At 43.4% G+C, this 23,413-nt stretch overlaps 1 protein-coding gene across 1 annotated transcript in view; it reads right to left on the bottom strand.

The window, feature by feature from the left end:
• Positions 1-23,413, bottom strand: part of LOC126195122 (excitatory amino acid transporter 2) — a 289,148-nt gene that overhangs the window by 122,840 nt on the left and 142,895 nt on the right. Inside the window, exon 2 of the mRNA XM_049933613.1 lies at positions 14,764-14,889. Within this exon, the coding sequence (XP_049789570.1) occupies positions 14,764-14,848 (85 nt within the window). The 5' untranslated portion in view covers positions 14,849-14,889. The remainder of the gene's footprint in view (positions 1-14,763; positions 14,890-23,413) is intronic.

The following is a 23,413-nucleotide window of genomic DNA, read 5'->3' as shown; positions in this document are numbered from 1 at the left end:
TAGAAACTAATATTTATGTGTATTTAAACCGTAAAGAACATTCCTTGTGTTTAACAGCCATAATAATATAAAAAAAACACTGATGATGCTGCAACTGCAGTGAAACATGTCTGGGACAAACAATAAAATTGTGTTTTGCTAAAGGAGGACCCCGCTCAGAAACATATGTTAATGTTGAAGCAAACCACAGATAAAAGAGCTTCAACATCAAGATGATTTTCTGGACATATTTGTGTGAAGTGTAGCCGCGTACGAAAGTGAAACATGGGCGTTAAGTCAGTTCAAACTAGAATAGGAGCTTTTGAAGCGTGGTGCTAAAGAAGAATGCTGAAGATTAGATGGGTAGATCGAATAACGAATGCGGAAGCACCGAATTCAGTTAAGAGAAAAGCAATTCATGGTATGGTTACTGTATAGAAACTCCTAACACTGGAACAGTACTCTAGAATTGGTGGCACTGTTGTTTTGTTTGCGGTTCCCTTTCCAGAAGCTCTGAAACATCAAATTCACATGCAGCGTTTTTTTAAGTAATTAATGATAAGAATGGAACTCAAAGAAAATATTAGACTGCCTCCCATTGGTAAACCATGAAAAATGAGATCAACATACAGCATCATGTGTGGCTTCATTCACTCGTTTTCTCAGGACGTAAGACTCAGTTTTTGTCTTTTCAGAGATACAATTTCTAATCTCTTTTTCCGTCTCTGACATCACCTCCGGATTTCCGAGTGCATAACTGCTAATGAAACTACCAGAAACAACGAACTGCATCTACGCATCGAGACGACCGCTGGGGATGTACACAGGAACATTTAATTTTGGTAGCGTACGCGAAGAATCTTACCTCAGGCAGTAGCAGAATTTTTCCTAATGCCAACTTCTTAGCGAGTTAGAACGGGACAAAGTGTTCAGCCTCTGGAAAAATGGAGGGTTATGGCACCGTGCCCTGCTGGCAGTGCTGCTACGACAGCGACACGTTTGTGGAAGAGGATCGCATTCGTGCATCAAACACGTAGTGAACCAGAGATACCAGAACGGGATAAGGGTCATTGTGCTCTCATGGCTCTAGCAGATCGTGTAACAACATTGTCAGCAATGTGAACTTTAAACTAAAATGGGTGCCAACCTGTCTGCTTTGACGGCTCTAGTTCGTGTTGTAATCGTGCGCTTCCACACATCACCATTAAATTTCTCTGTCTGTATAAACTTCGGAAGCTTCGAGAGGCGTAAGATATACAAAAGAAAAACTTTTTACTTATGTTCATTTCCTCTTGTTGTTGGCTGCAGTTCTCGCGTCTAGGTGTACGGTACATTCTTGGGGCTGAAATTTTGATTTTGTAGGTTCTTGTTGATCTGACTAATGCTCTAAGATTTGCCTGTTTTACTCTTGAATTTTATTTTTTACCACATTTTTCAATATCTCAGCGGCTTCAAAATTTCCACTTCGGAACACAAATGCACGTCTGTTTCCATCAGAGGCATGCCCACAACTTCCAACATTCTGCGGTACTCTCAATATTCCAAAGAGTTTACAAAACAAGAGTTTACAAACTTCCTTGACAAAAGAAGAATCTTTACTAAATTATATCATTATTTTGTAAAGGAGTCCAGAAACAAATTTAATAAATTTAATAAATATCGTCAGATTGTGCAAATTAATAATAGGAATTTTAAATATGCCAGATATTTCGTAATTTCAAATATTTCTAAAAGAAGCGTAATTTTAAATGTTAGAACACATCGACTATGACTAATTTCTTTTTATACATTTTACCCTGAAATATAAGAAACAGTATACAGAATCATATGAAATTAATTAAATTAAACAGCTGAGATAATTTTCACCTATACAATTTACTTTGTATCGACTATTTCTATACAGAAAAGGTAATGTTAGAGGAGGGTGTCCCATTACAGTGTACTGTACTAGTGACACAGATATCATTCCGGATGGTTTCCACTGGCCAGTAACCATCGGTGCCCGAGATTGAAATTGGCACGTGGACACCTTAGCTGGCATGCTGTGAGGCAAATTATAGCCAATAAAATTCTTCCTGGTATGTGACCGCATGTGTAAAAAATTATCCGACGCTTCGGCTACTGTTGCAAAGGATCCTCCTCTGGGTGTTTTTGGGGAACCCATGTTAAAGGCCATTTATAACAGCTGCCGAAATGGCAGACACTTTAAAAAATTGACAATGGTGTCACATACCCAGAAGAATGTTATTGTGTGTGATGATAACCGCGGAAGCCTATGCTTCCATTGAATTATAGTATTGCTTTTTGGCGAACTACACTTCATACTCTCCTGTGATGGCCCCATACGTGACAGACGTTACTGTGACAGCTGCCACCTCAAGGGTCCGTGTTGTCAAGTGGGTACATGGGAGAAGTGCGAAGTGTGGTGGCTAAGATATCCACTGGAGGTGTGTAGTATAGATACCACCGTATTGAGGGCGACGTGTATAGCAATCGCAACTTCACTAAATTGTAGAGCCCGATGCCCCGCTTCTCTTTCAAGCCATTCCGCATGTAATGATTCAGCAGAGTGTGGTGCTGGGGGGATGTGACGTACTGTGTTACTGTCTTCGCCCCTCAAATTTAAATAACTGTTATCCCAACTTTTTAACATGGCACAGATGAATCCTATTTTAACAGCAACAACAAGAATTCCGCTAAAGTGAAGACATGTATGCCAATGAGTTTGAGTGCACTTGCAGAGTAGGCAAACTTCATGAATTAAATAAAGAAAAAGAATTACACCAAAGTGAAGACGTACATAGGAACGCTGGACATCAATGGGCTAATGAGGATAGAGAAAACTACATGAATTAAAGACGATGCTGTTCAAACAAAAGGTTCTGATACTGAAATTCCAAGAGACCTGCGCAATATATGGGACCACTGTAGACTTTGGGTAACTACAGACATTTCAAAATCAAAAAAGAGAGGAAAATAGGCAAAGGAGCTCTGCTCCTGAGAATGGCATTTATAGTCAACAAGAGAAAAACATAATCAGCAACGGAAGTGAAATCAATAAACACCAGGTTGATGAGGATGGGGCCTGAATGTGCCAGTATGTCTTAGATGATAATCAACGTAAATGCACCAGTAAAGAAGACGATAGAGATAAAGGAGTAGTCATTAAGTACAAGGCAAAAGTAGAGAAAATCCCTGAAGGGGATGATAAAATTTTAACAGGTGATTTAAACTCACAATTAGGCAGATAAAAGAGATTTAAAGAAACGGCAGGTCAATATCCAGCACTCAGATTCACTAACAAGAATGGACAGAGACTGGTTGAGCTACGTCACCAACACAGTATGAGGATGTTGTCAACTCACTTCACTTCAAGAGGGAGAGGAAGAAAACCAAGTCTTTGAGATCGCCTGTCAAATACCTAGAACAACACTAGTTCGACCATGTAACAATCACAAGAACGACAGAAAAATCATCAATGACCAAGTCAGAAGAGGGGCAAACATATACTACCATTATTCCTCAAGAATTGGAATCAAACAGATGCAAAATGGAATGAAAAAGAAGACCGCTGCGATGCCACAGTTCGATATGAAAAATTAAAATCAGCAAGGATCATAGAGAACTGGGAGAAAGAGACAGACACGACCTGGGGAGAATTCGAAGAGGAGGTAATCAGTAAGGCGAAAGAAAAAATTCCTCTGCTTAGGAAGAAGAGACATCCATGGTCGAATGGCATGCGCGATTAAGCAATTGAGCCGGCCAGTGTGGCCGTGCGGTTCTAGGCGCTTCAGTCTGGAACCAGGCGACCGCTACGGTCGCAGGTTCGAATCCTGCCTCGGGCATGGATGTGTGTGATTTCCTTAGGTTAGTTAGGTTTAAGTAGTTCTAAGTTCTAGGGGACTGATGTCCTCATATGTTAAGTCCCATAGTGCTCAGAGCCATTTGAACCATTTTAAGCAATTGCCAACATGAAAGCAGCATACAACATCTGATACAGAGACAACACAGAAGTTCCTAAGGCAAAGTACTTAGAGGCAAGAAAGCGAACCAGAGACGTTAGGAAAGTCGAAAGAATGTATGAAAAGGACCAATTAAAATGAATAGAAGAAGATTTTTGAAACTATAACGCGGGGCACTTCTACAGGACGGATTCGTAGGGTACCAGCCACAAAATTTGTGTTTCAGAAAATAGATAGAGAACTGGCATTGAACGACAAAGAGAACTGCGAGATACTGGCTAAGTACTCCAGTGAACTACTGAACCATACTGAACTGGTAGTGCGATTCCCAAGGAGACACGAGAAATAAGTCAAAAACACCAGATGAATTTGGGCTCAAGAGAGAAATCATGAAACTGAAAAACGGTAAAACAGCAGGTTTTCTTAGCTCAACTGTTAAAGGAGCTGCGCCGAATACCATAAGGAAAACAACAAATGTAATACAAGACAAATACTGGACCGAAGTAATACCAGAAGACACGAAAGACATAGTTATGCAACTTATATACAAGAAAGGGGATAGGACCAATGTTATCAATTAAACACATAAATTCTACCACAGTGACTGCTACATACGAGATAGTTTCAGCTGGGAAACAAGATAGGAGAACATCAAGCAGGCTTCAGTCCGGGAAGATCCTGAGACGAGCAGACATTTAAAGACAGTCCTTAAGTACCAACAGTGACGAGCAGAGGGATCGTGTGCTCCTTTGTAGATTTTAAGACGGCATTCAACTAATCCAATATTGGTATACGTGAAAATATAAATGCTTTTATCACTTTTCCTTTCCTTCATTCTTTATTTACTTTTTTTGGAGGAGGAGGAGTGTCGTTACTCCCTTCCCGTATCCCTTGGATCCACGCCTGGACTCACTAGCCAGCACGCTCACCATAGATATTGTCGAACAACCACATCTGAGACGCGTTGGAAGGCAATCTGCGCATCACGGTTCCCTAGCAAGCAGTATGTACGTTTCGTGGACTCATATGCTCTTGACGCGGGAGGAGATTACCCAGTAACGTACAAAGGGTTCTTTGGATCCCATGCCATCGTGGCCGGCCGGGGTGGCCGAGCGGTTCTAGGCGCTACAGTCTGGAACCGCGCGACCGCAACGGTCGCAGGTTCGAATCCTGCCTCGGGCATGGATGTGTGTGATGTCCTTAGGTTAGTTAGGTTTAAGTACTTCTAAGTTCTAGGGGACTGATGACCTCAGATGTTAAGTCCCATAGTGCTCAGAGCCATTTGTCAAGTCCCATAGTGCTCAGAGCCATTTGTCAAGTCCCATAGTGCTCAGAGCCATTTGTCAAGTCCCATAGTGCTCAGAGCCATTTGTCAAGTCCCATAGTGCTCAGAGCCATTTGAACCATTTTGCCATCGTGTTTCGGCGCCCTGATTGGAGTCCATAGTGGGACTAACACCATACTGCATTCTCAGAGACGATGCACAGTTCTTTTACCCTCATAATCTGTGAATTGCCACATACCTGATCTGTGACACTGTTCATCTCAGTTACAGGTATTATTCCTGGCGTTATTTCCACTAATGTCTGTGTATTCAATGTTTCACTTCCATGTAAAAGAAAAGCAGAAGAAAGGAACGACTAAAGTCATTTTTCATGATAGCAGGCAGTAAAACCCTTCTCATTGTGCCAGATTTCTCGAGTTTCTTACGATTCGAAATTTCTGTTACCAGTGTTGCACCGTAACCCTGCCCCCAGCTGCACTGATGAATTTTCCAAGCTATTGCTCGACACAGATGGTAAAAGAAGCAAGACCGACTCAGACCGTGTGTCACAGTCGTGATCTAGAGCACGTGAAGAGTGCCAATACTGTAAAAGCAGGGCAAAGCTCGTAAACCATTTCCACACAGCGTGCAGAGCCGTAGCGAGGAACGCAAACGGTGCAGTATGACGGCAACGAGAACGTCGTTCTCTAAACTCTACAACATGGAGTAATAACATTCAACATCCGAACTACCCCCGCTCCAAGGCGTTCTAGTACTGATAAACGCAGAGGCCGGGAAAAGTGCCCGTAATTGAGACGCAACGACGGGGACAGGATTCTGACACCTCTGGTTAAACGAGGGCAAATGGCCACCTAACCTACTACAATGACGAAATGTCTGCGTTTAAAAGCCTCTGTTCCAGACATCTTTTCCTCAGTGTCTGGTCATTCCATGTGTATCACCGATCCCAAAAGAATGACAGGCTCGCTAGCTATCTGTTTGACGACTCTACTTACAAGGGAACCTCCCCATCGCACCCCCCTCAGATTTAGTTATAAATTGACACAGTGGATAGGCCTTGAAAAACTGAACACAGATCAATCGAGAAAACAGGAAGAAGTTGTGTGGAACTATGAAAAAATAAGCAAAATATACAAACTGAGTAGTCCATGTGCAAGATAGGTAACATAAATGAGTATGTTACCTGATGAGCGCCATGGTCTCGTGGTTAGAGTGAGCAACTGCGGAACGAAAGGTCCTTGGTTCGAGTCCTCCCTCGAGTGAAAATTTTACTTTCTTTATTTTCGCAAAGTTACGATCTGTCCGTTCATTCATTGACGTCTCTGTTCACTGTAATAAGTTTAGTGTCTGTGTTTTGCGACCGCACCGCAAAACCGTGCGATTAGTAGACGAAAGGACGTGCCTCTCCAATAGGAACCGAAAACATTTGATCGCAAGGTCATAGGTCAACCGATTCCTCCACAGGAAAACACGTCTGATATATTCTTTACGACACTGGTGACGGCATGTGCGTCACATGACAGGAATATGTTGTTGACCGACCTAACTGGCACACTTGGCGAATGGGTAAAAAGATTCTTCTACGTTGCCCGATTTAGGTTTTCTTGTGAATGTGATAATCACTCCAAAAAAAGTGATGAAAACATAAGAGTTTGTCACATAAACTGCATCAAATGAATGCAACAGTTTCAGAGTCGCACAGTTTTCCCTGTGCTCTGTCAAAACATATGTTTTTTACGTTTTCAAATGTTTCCGTGCGTAGACCGTCAAATTCTGTATATGTCCAAGCAAATCTGAACATGTCCTGGAATTTTGGAGAGCGAAGATGATTATGTGTGAGTGCCTGAACTTTGATAATTATCTGAAAATAAAAAATTAAAATTTTCACCCGAGAGAAGATTTGAACCAAGGACCTGTCGTTCCACAGCTGCTCAAGCTAACCACGGGACCACGGCGCTCGTAAGCCAACAGTCTCCTTGATGTTACCTACCTTGCGCATGGACTACTCAGTTTGTATATTTTGCTTATTTTTTTCATAGTTCCACACAACTTCTTCCTGTTTTCTCGATTGATCTGTGTTCAGTTTTTCAAGGCCTATCCCTGTGCCAACTTATAACTAAATCTGAGGGGGTGCGATGGGGAGGTTCCCTTGTTAGTGCCGCCCGTGACTGGACATCATCGCTGCACATTGTCGCTACCGACGGGCCTCAGCCGTGACTCATAGGATGCGGACTGACTGGGCCTTCCTCTGGCGAAGGGCCAAAGCGACTGACTGCAAGCTGCCACCTTCTGTTTGCTGGGTGGGCTCCTGATTGCCACCTCCTCGGGTCTATCTGTACTGCCTTCCTTGCTTGATGCTGCATCCGCCTTCACAACGGCTATCCGGAATATGCTGTGGGTACAGGCGTAAGCATGTGTCCATCTTTGAGAGCTGTGAGGCCCATCGTATCCCTGACCTGCTGCAAGCTACGCGAGCTGACGGAACGATGTATCTTGTATTCCTCGCCTAGTTAGTTGGTTGGGTTGGAGATTAAAATGACTGATCTACAAGGTTATCAGTCCCTTATTCCTTAGCCACACAGTTCTTGTATTAAAACCTCACCCCAAAAGAACCCATCAACTGAAATCCTGGGAAGGAACAAAATGAGTAAAACTATGCGCGTAACCATACTGAAGGGAAAAAGAACGAAAGTAGCAAGCCAAAACTGAAAACATGAACTGAAAGGAAAAAGCGGTAGAAGGCGTTAAAACAATATAGCAGACTGCCTGGGCTGGCTGTATGCAAGAATGAGAAAAGGATGAGCCAGCCACTGTGCGACACACTAAAATTTTCAGACTAAAAACAGAAGGCAAGAGAAACACACATGTTGGAAAGACTAAGACCGAGTCCAATAGACAGCGCCAGAAGGAGCGATACAGAGTTAAAAGTGGGAGATAAGGCGAGGTGGCCAGCCTCAGACTGAGCGATAAGAATTCCTTTCTCGGATAACACTTAAAACTGTAAGTAGGCTGTATAGGTTTTTTTCTTGGTAACGCCACGTAGCGCTCTGTATGAAAAACACTGGCTGTGCTGTGTGCAGTCTGTGGCTGGTTTGCATTGTTGTTGGTTATTGTAGTGTTGGGCAGTTGGCTGTTAACAGCGCGTAGCGTTGCACAGTTGGAGGTGAGCCGCCAGCAGTGGTGGATGTGGGGAGAGAGATGGTGGAGTTTTGAGAGCGGATGATCTGGACGTGTGTCCATCAGAGACAGTAAATTTGTAAGACTGGATGTCATGAACTGATATATATATTATGACCTTTAAACACTATTAAGGTAAATACATTGTTTGTTCTGTATCAAAATCTTTCATTTACTAACTATGCCTATCAGTAGTTAGTGCCTTCAGTAGTTTGAATCTTTTATTTAGCTGGCAGTAGTGGCGCTCGCTGTATTGCAGTAGTTCGAATAACGAAGATTTTTGTGAGGTAAGTGATTTGTGAAAGGTATAGGTTAATGTTAGTCAGGGCCGTCCTTTTGTAGGGATTTTTGAAAGTCAGATTGCGTTGTGCTAAAAATATTGTGTGTCAGTTTAGTGTTGATCAGAATAAGTAAAGAGCGAAATGTCTGAGTACGTTCAGTTCTGCTCAGCTGTTTGAAAATCAAATAATGTAAGAGGTTAATCAGCACAGTAATTCAATAATTTTTCTAAGGGGATGTTTCAAAACTACATCAGCGGTTGAGGAATTGACACCTAACACAGTAGGTAGTGGGTCAAGAAGGTTAAAAGATCGTCTCAGAGCGGCGGGATTGGGACAGTCCAACAAGATGTGGACTACTGTCAGTGGATAACCACAGCGACACTGGGGTGGGTCCTCGTGACTGAGGAGGTGACCTTTAGTCAGCCAAATATGGTCGATGCAAAGCCTGCAAAGGGCTGTGAAGTCCCTGCGAGTGGCTCGCATGGATGACGTCCACAGATGCGTTGTCTTCTTTGTAGCACGTAATTTATTAGGCGTAGTAAGGGTATGCCATTCGCTATTCCAGACCCCAAAACCGTTACGTCGTAATACTATCGCAGATCAGTTTCCGGTGTGCCGATCTCCAGAGTCGGTTTACTGGCAGCGTGTTTGGCCAGCCTGTCAGACAGTTCATTTACTGGGATTTTGACATGTCCTGGGTCCCAAATGAAGGGCACCGAACATTCACGTTGTTCCAGGGCATAAACAGACTCCTGGTTAGTCATTACCAAAGGACTGCGACGGTAACACTGATCGAGAGCTTGTACGCATTTCTTGCCTGTGCGCTCGAGAAGACAATATTCATTGTAGGAATCACGTTAACAAAAGGTTATTGCAGATACCGCTGCTTGACAGATACCTTTTGGGTGCAAGACAAACTCTCACCATGCCTCGGAGCTCAGCCACCAACACTTGGACGTCACCGCCTTACCTGTCCTGCCTCAGTATCCACTGACATTCTGACCCATGGGTGACTTAACCAGTATGAAATACAATTATACATAATTTTTCTTTAGAATACTAATGCTCCGGTTGCATATGGTATTATGTCTTTTCCCAGCACAAAAAAGAATAGTCAGGTTATTAAATGAAGTACTTTCATTGAGAGTGACACAGTTGTTTTTAAATACATTAAGGCATGAAATAAAAGCGCAACACGCAGTATTCAATAGCGGACCACCACAAATGTGTTTTTAATCTAGTGTAAATGGAATTTCTACGGGGAACAATTGTGTCCCAATGATTATAATGCTATTTAAATTATATAATTTGGCCTGTTTCTTCATGCCCATAAATAATTCTCCCATTAGGTTTGCTGTCGATGGTAATCAGCTACCATTAAGACGTGTCACAATGGAAATAAAGGGAGTGTCCAGCAGTTTTGCAGTACATTTTTATCGAGGGCTAACCGTCCACTTATGCTTTCGTGAAATGCCTGTAATGCACAGGAAATTATTTTCCTACCTATCTTGGCTGAGACTTTCTGAGAGGTATCTTCATCCTGAGGAAGTTTTCGATCACTTCGTCCATTTTCGTCTGTCGTTGCTGGTCTCTCAAGACAATATTTTCCACACACTTCTCTTGTAGCGTATTATTTCTGATGCTCCGTCAACATTCTGCCAGATACCGTAATGTTATTCCAGTACGCAATTAATCGGAAAAGACAGGCTACCGTCACACTAACGAATATACAATTTCTTGTTTCTTTTTGTAGCTGGACTGAGCACAGACGTTCAACACAATGATAAAAGGACGATGTTCTTGTGGAAACCACACTTCTTGTTAGATGATGCAGATAATTTGTCGCTTATCTAGCTGCAAAGAAATTTATATCAAAACTAAACTAGCATATTACTGTGTGAATAGTAAGATTATAGATAACGGAGGTGGATTGTATTAGTACCATGTTCCAACGAGAAAGGGGTGTTTAACACCAATCACTGTCTAACAAACTACATGAGAATACTAAAAATGAACAAAGAAAAGTCTGTTCCTGAGAAATGAGCAACGACATTCTCAAGAACAAGATCCCACTGTTGGTTCAACAATTGTGACAGCAGTGTAGTGCCCTGGTAACAATACATATACTGAGGACTCAGCAGAAACTGCGTTCTGTCTTTATTAATAATGTCTCCATGTACACGTTACTGCCCGATACCGTTTTTCTTTGTTCTGCAAGTTAAAACATAGCTAATTTGCTACAGACCTTTCAGAACAGTGGTTGTGAAACTATTTATAGGAAACATTATTCAAATCCGCTTCTGGATACCAAATTGTGTATTTATAATTGTTTTCTATCACTGGATTAAGGTGAATGGTGATGGTTACTACGAAAAGGATTCGACAGCCTTGTTGCCTCATCTCTTCTCCTCTTTCTCCCCCCCTCCCCCCCCCCCCCCCGACACACACACACACACACACACACACACACACACACACACCTGTTCTTACCAGCTACACAAACGAATGACAGTAACGTTATCCGTAAAGGATAAAGGATGCTTATAATTACGGGACTGTTACTGGAATAAGTGGAATAGAAATGATAACAACCAGTCGCACATTATCGAACATTTGCTAAGACGCCGTTTCTGCTACATAGTTATACACCTTGGAAGGTGCAGCAACGGTCTCGTGAGAAATACTTGCGTGGCGCTTGACAACATCAGCGAAATGAATTATTGCACCGATGTTATTTCTTTCTGAGATCTGATCTGGCGTCACGCAAACATGCCACTCCAAACCCTTGCTAGACGTTTTCAAATTCAAAAGAAACGACTAAGATGAGCGCGACGCTTAAAACCCATGCGCTGAAATCAAATATAAGACAATGAGCGATTGATTGGTGTCGTAATTGTAACACCTGAAACAAATGCTGCTGTTAGGAGTTTATCAGGTTTTCAGCAACGTTTCGATGAGTGCTGTTATCGTCGTATTTAGGGGGGAGGGGAGGGGAGGGGGATCGTCTCTAGTGAAGCACAATGAAACGCCTTTCCTTTATGACTAACTCATCCGGCAAAAAACCCCAGAATTTTGTAGTAGTCTCACTCGCCAGGAGAGAGAAATGTAATGTTCCTGAACATATCCGTAATTGTCCGAACTAATCTAACGGGCTGATATTATTCACCGTCTAGAAACTTACTTCTAAATAAATCTAAACTCTGGTGGCCGCTGTCACTGAGTAATACACGTCTAAAACAAAGACACAAACACACATACAAAAGATATAAAGCAGCCACCCTCATTCCTGATCTATTTCGTAAAATTATCAATTTTTCCTATTTATTTCGTTTTCAGGAAAACTAATGTAAATAATGCAACGATTCACTTATTTCGGCGTTTACTCCAATTCATGAATTTTAAATAGCGTTAAGAAAACATTACATTCTTTATTTTTTGTTATTTTTATAGAGCGCAGTTTTCCTGTGGTGCTTTAGAATTTCCCGTCTGATAACAACAGATCTCGTGTTTATACACTCCTGGAAACTGAAATAAGAACACCGTGAATTCATTGTCCCAGGAAGGGGAAACTTTATTGACACATTCCTGGGGTCAGATACATCACATGATCACACTGACAGAACCACAGGCACAGACACAGGCAACAGAGCATGCACAATGTCGGCACTAGTACAGTGTATATCCACCTTTCGCAGCAATGCAGGCTGCTATTCTCCCATGGAGACGATCGTAGAGATGCTGGATGTAGTCCTGTGGAACGGCTTGCCATGCCATTTCCACCTGGCGCCTCAGTTGGACCAGCGTTCGTGCTGGACGTGCAGACCACGTGAGACGACGCTTCATCCAGTCCCAAACATGCTCAATGGGGGAGATCTTGCTGGCCAGGGTAGTTGACTTACACCTTCTAGAGCACGTTGGGTGGCACGGGATACATGCGGACGTGCATTGTCCTGTTGGAACAGCAAGTTCCCTTGCCGGTCTAGGAATGGTAGAACGATGGGTTCGATGACGGTTTGGATGTACCGTGCACTATTCAGTGTCCCCTCGACGATCACCAGTGGTGTACGGCCAGTGTAGGAGATCGCTCCCCACACCATGATGCCGGGTGTTGGCCCTGTGTGCCTCGGTCGTATGCAGTCCTGATTGTGGCGCTCACCTGCACGGCGCCAAACACGCATACGACCATCATTGGCACCAAGGCAGAAGCGACTCTCATCGCTGAAGACGACACGTCTCCATTCGTCCCTCCATTCACGCCTGTCGCGACACCACTGGAGGCGGGCTGCACGATGTTGGGGCGTGAGCGGAAGACGGCCTAACGGTGTGCGGGACCGTAGCCCAGCTTCATGGAGACGGTTGCGAATGGTCCTCGCCGATACCCCAGGAGCAACAGTGTCCCTAATTTGCTGGGAAGTGGCAGTGCGGTCCCCTACGGCACTGCGTAGGATCCTACGGTCTTGGCGTGCATCCGTGCGTCGCTGCGGTCCGGTCCCAGGTCGACGGGCACGTGCACTTTCCGCCGACCACTGGCGACAACATCGATGTACTGTGGAGACCTCACGCCCCACGTGTTGAGCAATTCGGCGGTACGTCCACCCGGCCTCCCGCATGCCCACTATACGCCCTCGCTCAAAGTCCGTCAAGTGCACATACGGTTCACGTCCACGCTGTCGCGGCATGCTACCAGTGTTAAAGACTGCGATGGAGCTCCGTATGCCACGGCAAACTGGCTGACACTGACGGCGGCGGTGCACAAATGCTGCGCAGCTAGCGCCATTCGACGGCCAACACCGCGGTTCCTGGTGTGTCCGCTGTGCCGTGCGTGTGATCATTGCTTGTACAGCCCTCTCGCAGTGTCCGGAGCAAGTATGGTGGGTCTGACACACCGGTGTCAATGTGTTCTTTTTTCCATTTCCAGGAGTGTATATAGCCACTGGATCATCGCTTGTACGTAATTAGGTAAACTTAACACAACTACTTACTGAATTTTGCACACATCGCTTAGTGCATGGTTTGGATATTGCTACCTTGAGATCTCGTATTTAAGATCAAAGTGACATGAGAATACAGTGCGCAGCACAGTTAAAGGGGCTTTTTATCGAAACCGAGTAATTCTCTCACTGCGACGCAGATAATTGAAGTTTGGCTCAAAGCTGCCTACAAACTTCCTTTGTAACGGTGCAGAAGAGTCATGTAAGCTGTAAGATAGGTCAATAATGCCACATCGCCATTAGGATTCATCACAACTTCATTTTGGACGTGTCACGAGATGGGGAGGTCGTCCCGCCGCCTCTTACCCACATTTCATCCCCTCTTTTGATGCCCATGCAATAGAGGTCACAACCGCCACACTCAGCATTGAAATGACGGGCTTTTCTTGAAGGTGGCTGGACGGATGATCAGTATCGACACGGAAAGGCCTCAGCGGGTGGTATGAAAGTCGTCAATGAAACCACCCCTTCCCTCGCGGCGTTGATTCTCACACATTTGGTGATCGGAAACGAGTGCGATGAACAATAGGACCACGCTATTGACAACTTTGGATGCTGTTGAGATTCCTAGGGCAATTCAATCCTTTTTTAAGGACATCGAGCTGCTACAAGGCCACTGACCTTTGGAATGTAGAACGTCCGCAGTTTTTGCTCTGGTATAAGGAGTGAAACCACTAAGGACCCGTTCAAAATCAACTGACGAAATTTGAAAGTGATCCGGAGCAACGAAGTGTGCTCATGCTTTTTCAGCCCCCCTACGGAATATTCGTGGAGGGGGTAGAGGGAGGAGAGTGTTGTGACATTGACACATGCGGCAAAGGGTCCCGCCAAAGAGTCCCTCAATATAGCAAAACCCTTTTTGCCACTCACGGATCTCTGTCGAGCACCCATACCTGTACAGAGGTGATCGTTGATTACTAGGCGAAGGTGTGACAGGCAACCATTTAGACGCCTTTCAGCTGAGAGGCGACGCCACACGAGGGCTGGGAAAGCATAAACACCCTTTGCTGCTTCGAATCACCCAAATTTTGTCATATGGTTTTGAACGGTCTTTGTTTAGAAACGAGGAAAAGTGGTGCGGCACGTACCTGCGATGAGGCTGGCGATGATGAGGGGCAGGATCATCAGCTTGAGGAGGCGCATGACCAGCTCTCCAGGGTACGCCACCAGCATCACAGCGTCCAGCCCCAGCTGGAGCGGCCGCAGCGAGAAGCCTGCAACAGCACCACGGCGAGAGCACGATTACACCACAGGACTGTTGATATTTTTAAAGGTATCGCGAATCCTACACATTTATATTTAAGAAATACCATTATCGTATCTCGATATATCGGAAAAAGTACCGGTGTAACGATATACGGTGGAAATAATTTCGACGTACATGCCTATAAAATTGTCGACTGCACATTGTAAATACACTGCCGGTTTTAGAGCTGTATATCTAAGTACTAATTTCGTATTAGGTATTCTGTAAATCAACAAGCTATCAGCCTGCCTACCCCTCTTAGAACAAGAACTGAAAGGGAAACTATGCACGTTAACGCTTGGCGATAACCATTTTGCTAACAATGGTAACAGCATGTAGTAGTATGGTATTCTGCCTTACGGCAGGTCTTGTCATGGGTTGAGCCTCTTCCACTTTTGTCTGTCCATAGCTAGTCTTTTGATTTCTGAATATTTGTCTCCTTTGATATTGTCCAGCATCTGATACCTTCTTTTTCCTCTTCCCCTTTTACCCTCCACCATTCCTTCTATTCCTTCCTTCAATAAATAGTCCCTCCTCAAACAATGTCCAATAGAGTTCCGTTTTCTCTTTCTGATGACTTTCAGCATGTTTCTTTCTTCTCCAACTTTTCTTAATACTTCCTCATTCCTTACTCGGTCTTCCCATTTCACTTTTTCCATTCTTCTCCATATCCACATCTCTAATGCCTCCAGTCTTCTTTCATCTTCCTTCCTCAATGTCCAGGTCTCCGCACCATATAGTGCAACGCTCCAGATGTATCTTTGTTTAGTGGTCCACAAAGTAATTTCTGTTTCCTCTTGAATCCTCCCTTTTACCATTGCAACTCTTTTCCTAATTTCTGTTGAGCAATGCATATCATCCATTATTACTCTTCCCAAGTAATTGAAGTTGTTCACTTGCTCTAATTCCTCTGTATCTTCTCTCCAATCTGACACAGTCAAAAGCCTTCTCAAGATCAATGAACACAACATACACCTTCCTTTTCTTTTCTATGTACCTCTCCCCTATCACTCTCAGTAGGCCAGTGGCATCTCTAATTCCCACTTCTCGCCTGAAACCAAATTGTTCATCTCCTATTACGCAATTCAGCTTTCCATATAGCGTTCTGTTGAGCGTCATCAGCAAGACTTTGGCTCCATGCGATATCAGGCCCACTGTTCTATGTTCCTCACACTTTTTTCTGTTCTTTTCCTTTTCTAAAGGTATTAAGATACTTTCTGTAAAATCCTTTGGCCATTTTCCTGTCATGTATATTTGATTACACAATTCAATCAACCCCCTTTTCCCTTCTTTGTCCAATGACTAACAGTTCCGCAGTAATCTCATCAATTGCCATTGCCTTTCCGTTTTTCATCTCCTTCGTAGATTCTTCAATCTCACTAGTTAGTATTGTATTTCCTTTGTCATCATCTACAACTTTCTCTTCTTCTTCTATCCCTAGGTCTTCTTCACTTGGTCGGCTGTCTGCAGCATATAGCCACTTACGTATTCTACCCATCTTCTCATTATTTCTTGGGGTTCTCGCACCATTTTACCGTCTGCTGCCTCTACTTCCTATAGTCCATCGTTGTTTCTCTTTTCCTTGAATGTCAAACAGCATGTAAGTGGCGCTATAAAAGATGTCCGATAGGTCCATCGTTCGGTTTTGTCACCTATCGGATTTTTCCGGAACTTAACGTCGACTTCCCCGTTTTTCATTTCTGCAAACGTTGTTTTTTGCCGCAACTGGTGTGCTGTTCCTTCACATCGGTAATCTAGTTATTCCATTCACACTGTCACCCCCTCCTCCCGCCCCCTCGCCAGTGCAATCGGTGTTGTTTTGTGCCATATATACTTGCTTCAGACAGTCAACGAGAAAGATTGGAACTGACGAAAGCTCAAAAAGTAGTAAGACTGCTTCACACAATGAAAGTAAAATTATGTCCTACTACAATTTCAAAAGAACAACTTCAAGTATTTTCCGAAAATTGTGAAAGAATATAATACAAAAAGAAAATCTCGTCAGACGATATCATCGTTTTGATATATCGATATATCAGTAGAAGATATATCGCCGATGAACGTATATCGATTATTTTTAGGGAAGTATCGATATTTAATCAACAGCGCTTGTACACCAGCAGTATTAACGGGGAAAGTACACGTTTCAGACCAGCATGACGTGCGCAGTTTCGTCATCTGGGCTGTGGCTAAACCATTACTCCTCAATATGTTTACTACCAGGGGTGCTAGTTCACAAAGTGTTCAGGATTATTTCTGCGCAGTTTGGAAATAAGAGAGCGATACTGACAGTACTTCAGCTGTGAGGGCGTGTCGTGATTGTCCCTGGATAGGTCAGTGGGTAAATGAATTGGATACGAAAAACAATGATCTGCGTTTGATTCCCAATCGGATATATTGTTTTAATCTGTTAGCAACAATAAATTCTGGTGAACTGAATTTTTGCTATTGGCCCCAATTGGGCACTGAAATGAATTTAATGGCAAGTGGAAGTGTGTGCCAGACCTGGATTCGAAATCGGATTTCCCGCTTTACGCGAGCCTGTGTCTTAACCTCCTCAGCTATCCGAGCATGCTTTTCGTCTGACAAATTCTCATTTTGTCGCACACTACTTCCCTAGCCCCATTGTCCACCATTGTCGATCCTGCAGCCGTACATATATCCGATGAGGGAGAGGGGGCGAGAGGGGGAATCTGCTCTGAAATGATCTTATGGTCGTCAAGACGTACATATTTATGTATGTGTTTTGTCTGTTCTTTCAGATTGCAAACGCAGTCTCCCTCCTGGATCCCTGCAGAAATCTAGTGTGATGCTGCGTTCAGTGAGTATAGTGGACAGGGGGCGCGATGTCATTAGTGTGCGACAAGGTGGGAATTCGGGTCGAAGGGAAAGCACGCACTGATAGCCGAAGTTGACCATTTGCGCAAAGTTGGAAATCTGGGTTCGAGTCCTGGTCCGACCCAAGTTTCCGCTTGTCACTGAATTCACTGAAATGGCCAATTGCAGCCGATCTCAGAATTTATATCATTTCTTAGTATATCTGCGGCTGCAGGCAAGAATGGTGTCTTTCTGACACTGCCGAAAGAACAGACAGACGTATTTATACATATACATATTTTAATAATTTCTGCTATCAATAAAGTCCTGTAAAAATCCAGAAAATATTCATTGGAGTAAAATGAGATTCCCAACATAAAGGTCATTAATTCATCCGTTTACTGTATCACGACACATTCTGTATGCTCATGTAATTTGATGAACAAGCACCTTCCCAATTATCTAACCCCTTTTTGTCTTCCTCATTGCAAGGACTATATTGGGTGTCTCTCCTACGAGTCATCAGGAGCATGGTCTCTGGTTTTTCAGCGGATATTTGCAATTTAGTTCTTGGATTGTGTAGCAGATGTCAGCCAAAACAAATAGCGCTCATCGCGTATTTCATGCGAAGTCCAGTGTCGGAAAGCATCGGTGTGTTTCCTTTTACAAACAAACTGATTTTTAAAGCGGAATTTTACGTTCCCAGTCGACAGAACGGTCCAAGATTAGTCTACTTCGATGTTCGAGTGACCGATACCTTAACAGGATAGTGAAACACGAAGAACAAACAGCAGTCCAGCAACGATTCAGTAGCATTGGATGCTTGGCGGTAGCAGTCAACGTGGGACGGGGCAGTGTTGCCGCTGCAGGAGTACCTGTTATCCTTCATGTTTTACTGTCCCTGTCAACAGATATCGATAAAACGAATATCTAACTAGACTTTTGGTAGCGCTCTATCGAAAGGGCATATAAAATTTTGATTTGAAAATAATTTTGTTTGTAATGGGAAACAAAACTACGATGTCTGTTGTCACTGGGCCTCATGTGAAAGACGTGACGAAGATTAATTGTTTGGGCTGACTTCAGCTACGCAATGCAAATACGAAATTTCAAATACCTTATCATTTAAAATTACTTACAGCTATAGTGATAATATTTTGTGAAACAATTAACGATGTTGGTAACTGAGATGTATCTAATCTGAGATAATAATATCTGTGAACCTCCGTTGTATTTTATTCTTAGTAATCAGGTCATTTCAAACAGTCCTGATGTCAACTATACATTGTCCTTTCTCATCGAGGGGTCATAGACTTAGCGCGTAAGCTTCATTTGCCCATGTCGGTGCCATTTTATAATTTTCATTGTACCAGTTCGTAATTTTAATAATCATTCATTGTTCATACATTTGTTTTCCATATTTGTAATAGTTGGTTCGCCTCAGTACCTGCTTTGATTTAAAATTTGATGTGCAGTTCATTGAGGTGTTCATGACGAGTCGTTTGTTAATTCAGCTGATGACGCCGCGATCAGGCGATAGTAGCTCCATCGCAAACCAGTTTGATATTAAAATCGAGCCTGGATCTTTTGGTAACATTGTCCACGTTTCACGTTAACGCAGAAATGCAAACTGTACGTGTTGGTTCGACAACTAATTCTCATATTTTTACTCGTCGTCGTAAAGTAATCTAAATGAGATCTCGATCGGGAATAATGATTTGATTTTCTGCATTGCAATGGCAGTAACTCTAGAAATTTTATGTCCGATTTTAACGAAGAAATTAAATACTAACCCCAGGCTGCAGTAAGTTCAGAATTTTCTGTTAAAGTAGCTATAGCTCTCAATTTCCCTGCTAGTCAAATTACAAAATGATAACAAATAAAACAAATCATAGAACTTTGACGACAGGTTAGTACAAATAGCCTCCTCTCCTGTTCTGATCTCAGTCTGGCCACCTCTTCCATGATCTTCCACGTCTTTGTTTCCCTTGATTTTTTTTGTACACTGAAACGCCAAAGAAACTGGTGCAGGCATGCGCATTGACATACAGACGTATGTAAGCAGGCAGAATACGACGCTGCGGCCTATATAAGACAACGAGTGTCTGGCGCAGTTGTTAGCTCGGTTACTGCTGCTACAATGGCAGGTTATAGAGATTTATTTATGTAAGTTTGAACGTGGTGGTGTAGCCGGCGCACGAGGGATGAGACACAGCATCCCCGAGGTAGCAATGAAGTGGGGATTTTCCCGTACAACCATTTCACGAGTGTATCATGAATATCACGAATCCGGTAAAACATCAAATCTCCGACATTGCTAAGACCGGAAAAAGATCCTGCAAGAACGGAACCAACGACGACTGTAGAGAATCGTTCAACGTGACAGAAGTGCAACCCTTCCGCAAACTGAAGAAAGTTTCAGTGCTGGGCCATCAACAAGTGTCAGCCTGCGAACCATTCAACGAAACCATCATCGATACGGGCTGTCGGAGCCGAAGGCCCGCTCGTGCGCCCTTGATGACTGCAAGTCACAAAGCCTGCAAAGACTGCAAGTCACAAAGCCTGCAAAGACTGCAAATCACCTGGGCCCATCAACACCGACGTTGGACTGTTGATGACTGGAAACATGTTGCCTGGTCGGACGAGTCTCGTTTTAAATTGTATCGAGCAGGTGGACATGTAGGGGTATGGAGACAACGTCATGAATCCATGGACCCCGCATGTCAGCAGGGGACTGTTCAAGTTGGTGGAGGCTCTGTAATGGTGTGGGTGTGCAGTTGGCGTGATATGGGACTTCTGATACATCTAGATATGACACGTGACATGTACGGAAGCATCCTGTCTGATCACCTGCATCCACTCATGTCCATTGTGTATTCTGATGGACTTGGGCAATTCCAGCAGGACAATGCGACACCCCACACGTCCAGAATTGCTACAGAGTGGCTCCAGGAACACTCTTCTGGGTTTAAACACTTCCGCTGGCCACCAGACTCCCCAGACATGAACATTATTGAGAGTATCTGGGATGCCTTGCAACGTGCTGTTCAGAAGAGCTCGCCACCCCATCGTGCTCTTACGGATTTATGGACAGCCCTGCACGATTCACGGTGTCAGTTCCCTCCAGCACTACTTCAGACATTAGCCGAGTCCATGCCACGTCGTGTTGCGGCACTTCTGAGTGTTCACGGAGGCCCTACGCGATATTAGGCAGGTGTCCCAGTTTCTCTGGCTCTTCGGTGTAATTCAGTACTTGTTTTGTTACTCTTCCTTTTGTCATTCTATCGATATGGTCTAGATCTTATACATTTCTTTGTTTAATTAACTTGTTGACTGAATAAATTCCCAACTCATCTCTGCTGCCTTCATTCCTTATCTGATACCTCACACTTCAATCACCCGCGCGTCTCACAAATTATATTCGATCCAACTGTATGCGCGTTTCATTTTCATAATATCCAAGACTCTGAACCGTATTCAGTAAAGGTGTAGTCATTAGTTTATGCAGTTTTTTCCTCAGTCTGCTGCCTGTTCTTTGTATTGTACCGCATATCATCTGATATTTTATTTCGTCTTTAAATTTCTAGTCGATAGCTTGTGTTGCAAAATAAGAAAATGAAGTGCGAAACTTGTTATAAAACTTGATTATGTAGCACTATTTTGCAACGTATAGGATCTTTCGCTTTAAAGGAACAATTTGTGAGAAATATTGGAGTTTTACTTCTCAAAAATCTGGCTTAGTTAATGTATTACCTTTTCCACACCATCTTTTTTACTGTTGTAAAATTATTTGGTCGTCAGTCACCATCACCGTGTTTATCCAGTTACCTGGTCCTGTTTTAATTCCTCTGTTGACCTTAGTTTTTCATTATCTAACAGCCTCAGCAGTATACAGTGATTGGTATTAAAGTGCAACACCAGGAAGGATGGCTTATGGTGCGTGTGCAGTACAGTTGGAAGAATACGTAGTGCTTCATTTAATACACGAGCTTTTTTTAAAGAAATTTATTAATAACTTAACAAATTATGGTGCATAGTGTTTGACAACAAAAATTAACATTCGGAGGTACAATAAAAATTTTGCCTTTCGATGTGTCAAGGGTTTCCTCAATCGTATGAATGAAATCTCGACATTTTGAAACACTTCAATCTCATACCACCATTGTTGTGGCCTCCTCCTCCTCCTGCTCCTCCTCCTCCTCCTCCTCCTTCTCTTCTTCTTCTTCGTCTTCTTCTTCTTGCTAATAGTAGGTGATAACTGTGTTTAGCAAATCGTCAAATAATTCTCCATACTTCTAATGAAATCTTATTGTTTGAATAAAGACACAGGTACGTCAGTCCATTATACTTCGAACTCTTTGCAACAGCTCATCACTTGCGGTGGCTGACGCGTAGCAGCATGCCAGTCTATCAGCAACCCACGACCAGATGTTTCCACAGGGTGAGAGATCTGTAAATCGTGCTGTACAGGACGCAATCGAACTCTCACTGTTTAGAGGTAGGCCAGTATAGCACTAACGACATGGTCTTGAGTTATCTTGTTGAAAGACAATGTCAGGGAGCCCTTCACGATTGGACATAGCCGTTGGCCTTAACAGGTCAGAAATGGTCCCAGAATGAATTTGCACTCTGCAACTGAATGTGCACTGATATGAAACTTCCTGGCACAGCATTTTCTCGTGAAAGGCAAAGGTCCCGAGTTCGAGTCTCGACCCAGCACACAGTTTTAATCTGTCAGGAAGTTTCAGGACAGAAATGTAACTGCTGCTGTCCATATTCCCGGGAATGCGAATCAGAGAGATTCGTGTGTGTACCCGAGGATAGCCTACGCTATGGCGCCACCTACTGGACCAGAATGACTGTGATGAATGCAATCTGGCAACATTGATTTTCCTCTGAGGCTTCACATACGGATTCGTCCATTGTGACGCTGTACGCAAAACCTGAACGAGTCTGAAAAGGTGACGTGTTGCCATTACTGTTTCTATTGTTGACATTGGGCGCACTGCTGTCAGTGTACCTCTGTCTGCTGTCGCGTTAAGGTAAACCGCAACAATGATAAGCGTAATGACCATCCGTGGTATTGCAGGAGACGCTGTACAGCACGTGTGGATACTTGTGTCTACAAACCCATCTCCTGACTCGAGCTATGTGACGTGGCTGTCCTATCCTTCATGTCCTAGTTGTCTGTTCTTCCAGAAGCTAATTCCACGAGCCACTGTGGTCCTGCATGACGTTAAGTATGCTCTCCTGAAGCCATAGATTCCATATTAACGTGACAGTCGTGGAATATAGACCAACGAGATCATCATCATACGGCGGGACGATAACGGCAGTGTTAGTGGGCTTCGTGAAGCCCTGTGCCATATTGGTGAATAGAAATGTGTTTAATAACCTTTCTTCATCCATTTTTAAATTAAATATAGATGTAAATGTGCATATTGAAATTATGTACCTACTAAAGTGGTTAAGTAAATCTAAGTGGTGGGCGTTCTAGTTCAGATGATGTACAGTACTGGCCCTTAAAATTGCTACACCACGAAGGTGACATGCTACAGACGCGAAATTTAACCGACAGGGAGAAGATGCTGTGATATGCAAATGATTAGCTTTTCAGAGCATTCACACAAGGTTGGCGCCGGTGGCGACACCTACAACCTGCTGACATGAGGAAA

This window comes from Schistocerca nitens, chromosome 7 (assembly GCF_023898315.1).
Source record: "Schistocerca nitens isolate TAMUIC-IGC-003100 chromosome 7, iqSchNite1.1, whole genome shotgun sequence".
Classification (NCBI taxonomy): Eukaryota; Metazoa; Arthropoda; class Insecta; order Orthoptera; family Acrididae; genus Schistocerca; species Schistocerca nitens.
Note: the sequence above shows the minus strand (reverse complement) of the source record. Positions and strands in the feature narration are given on the sequence as shown.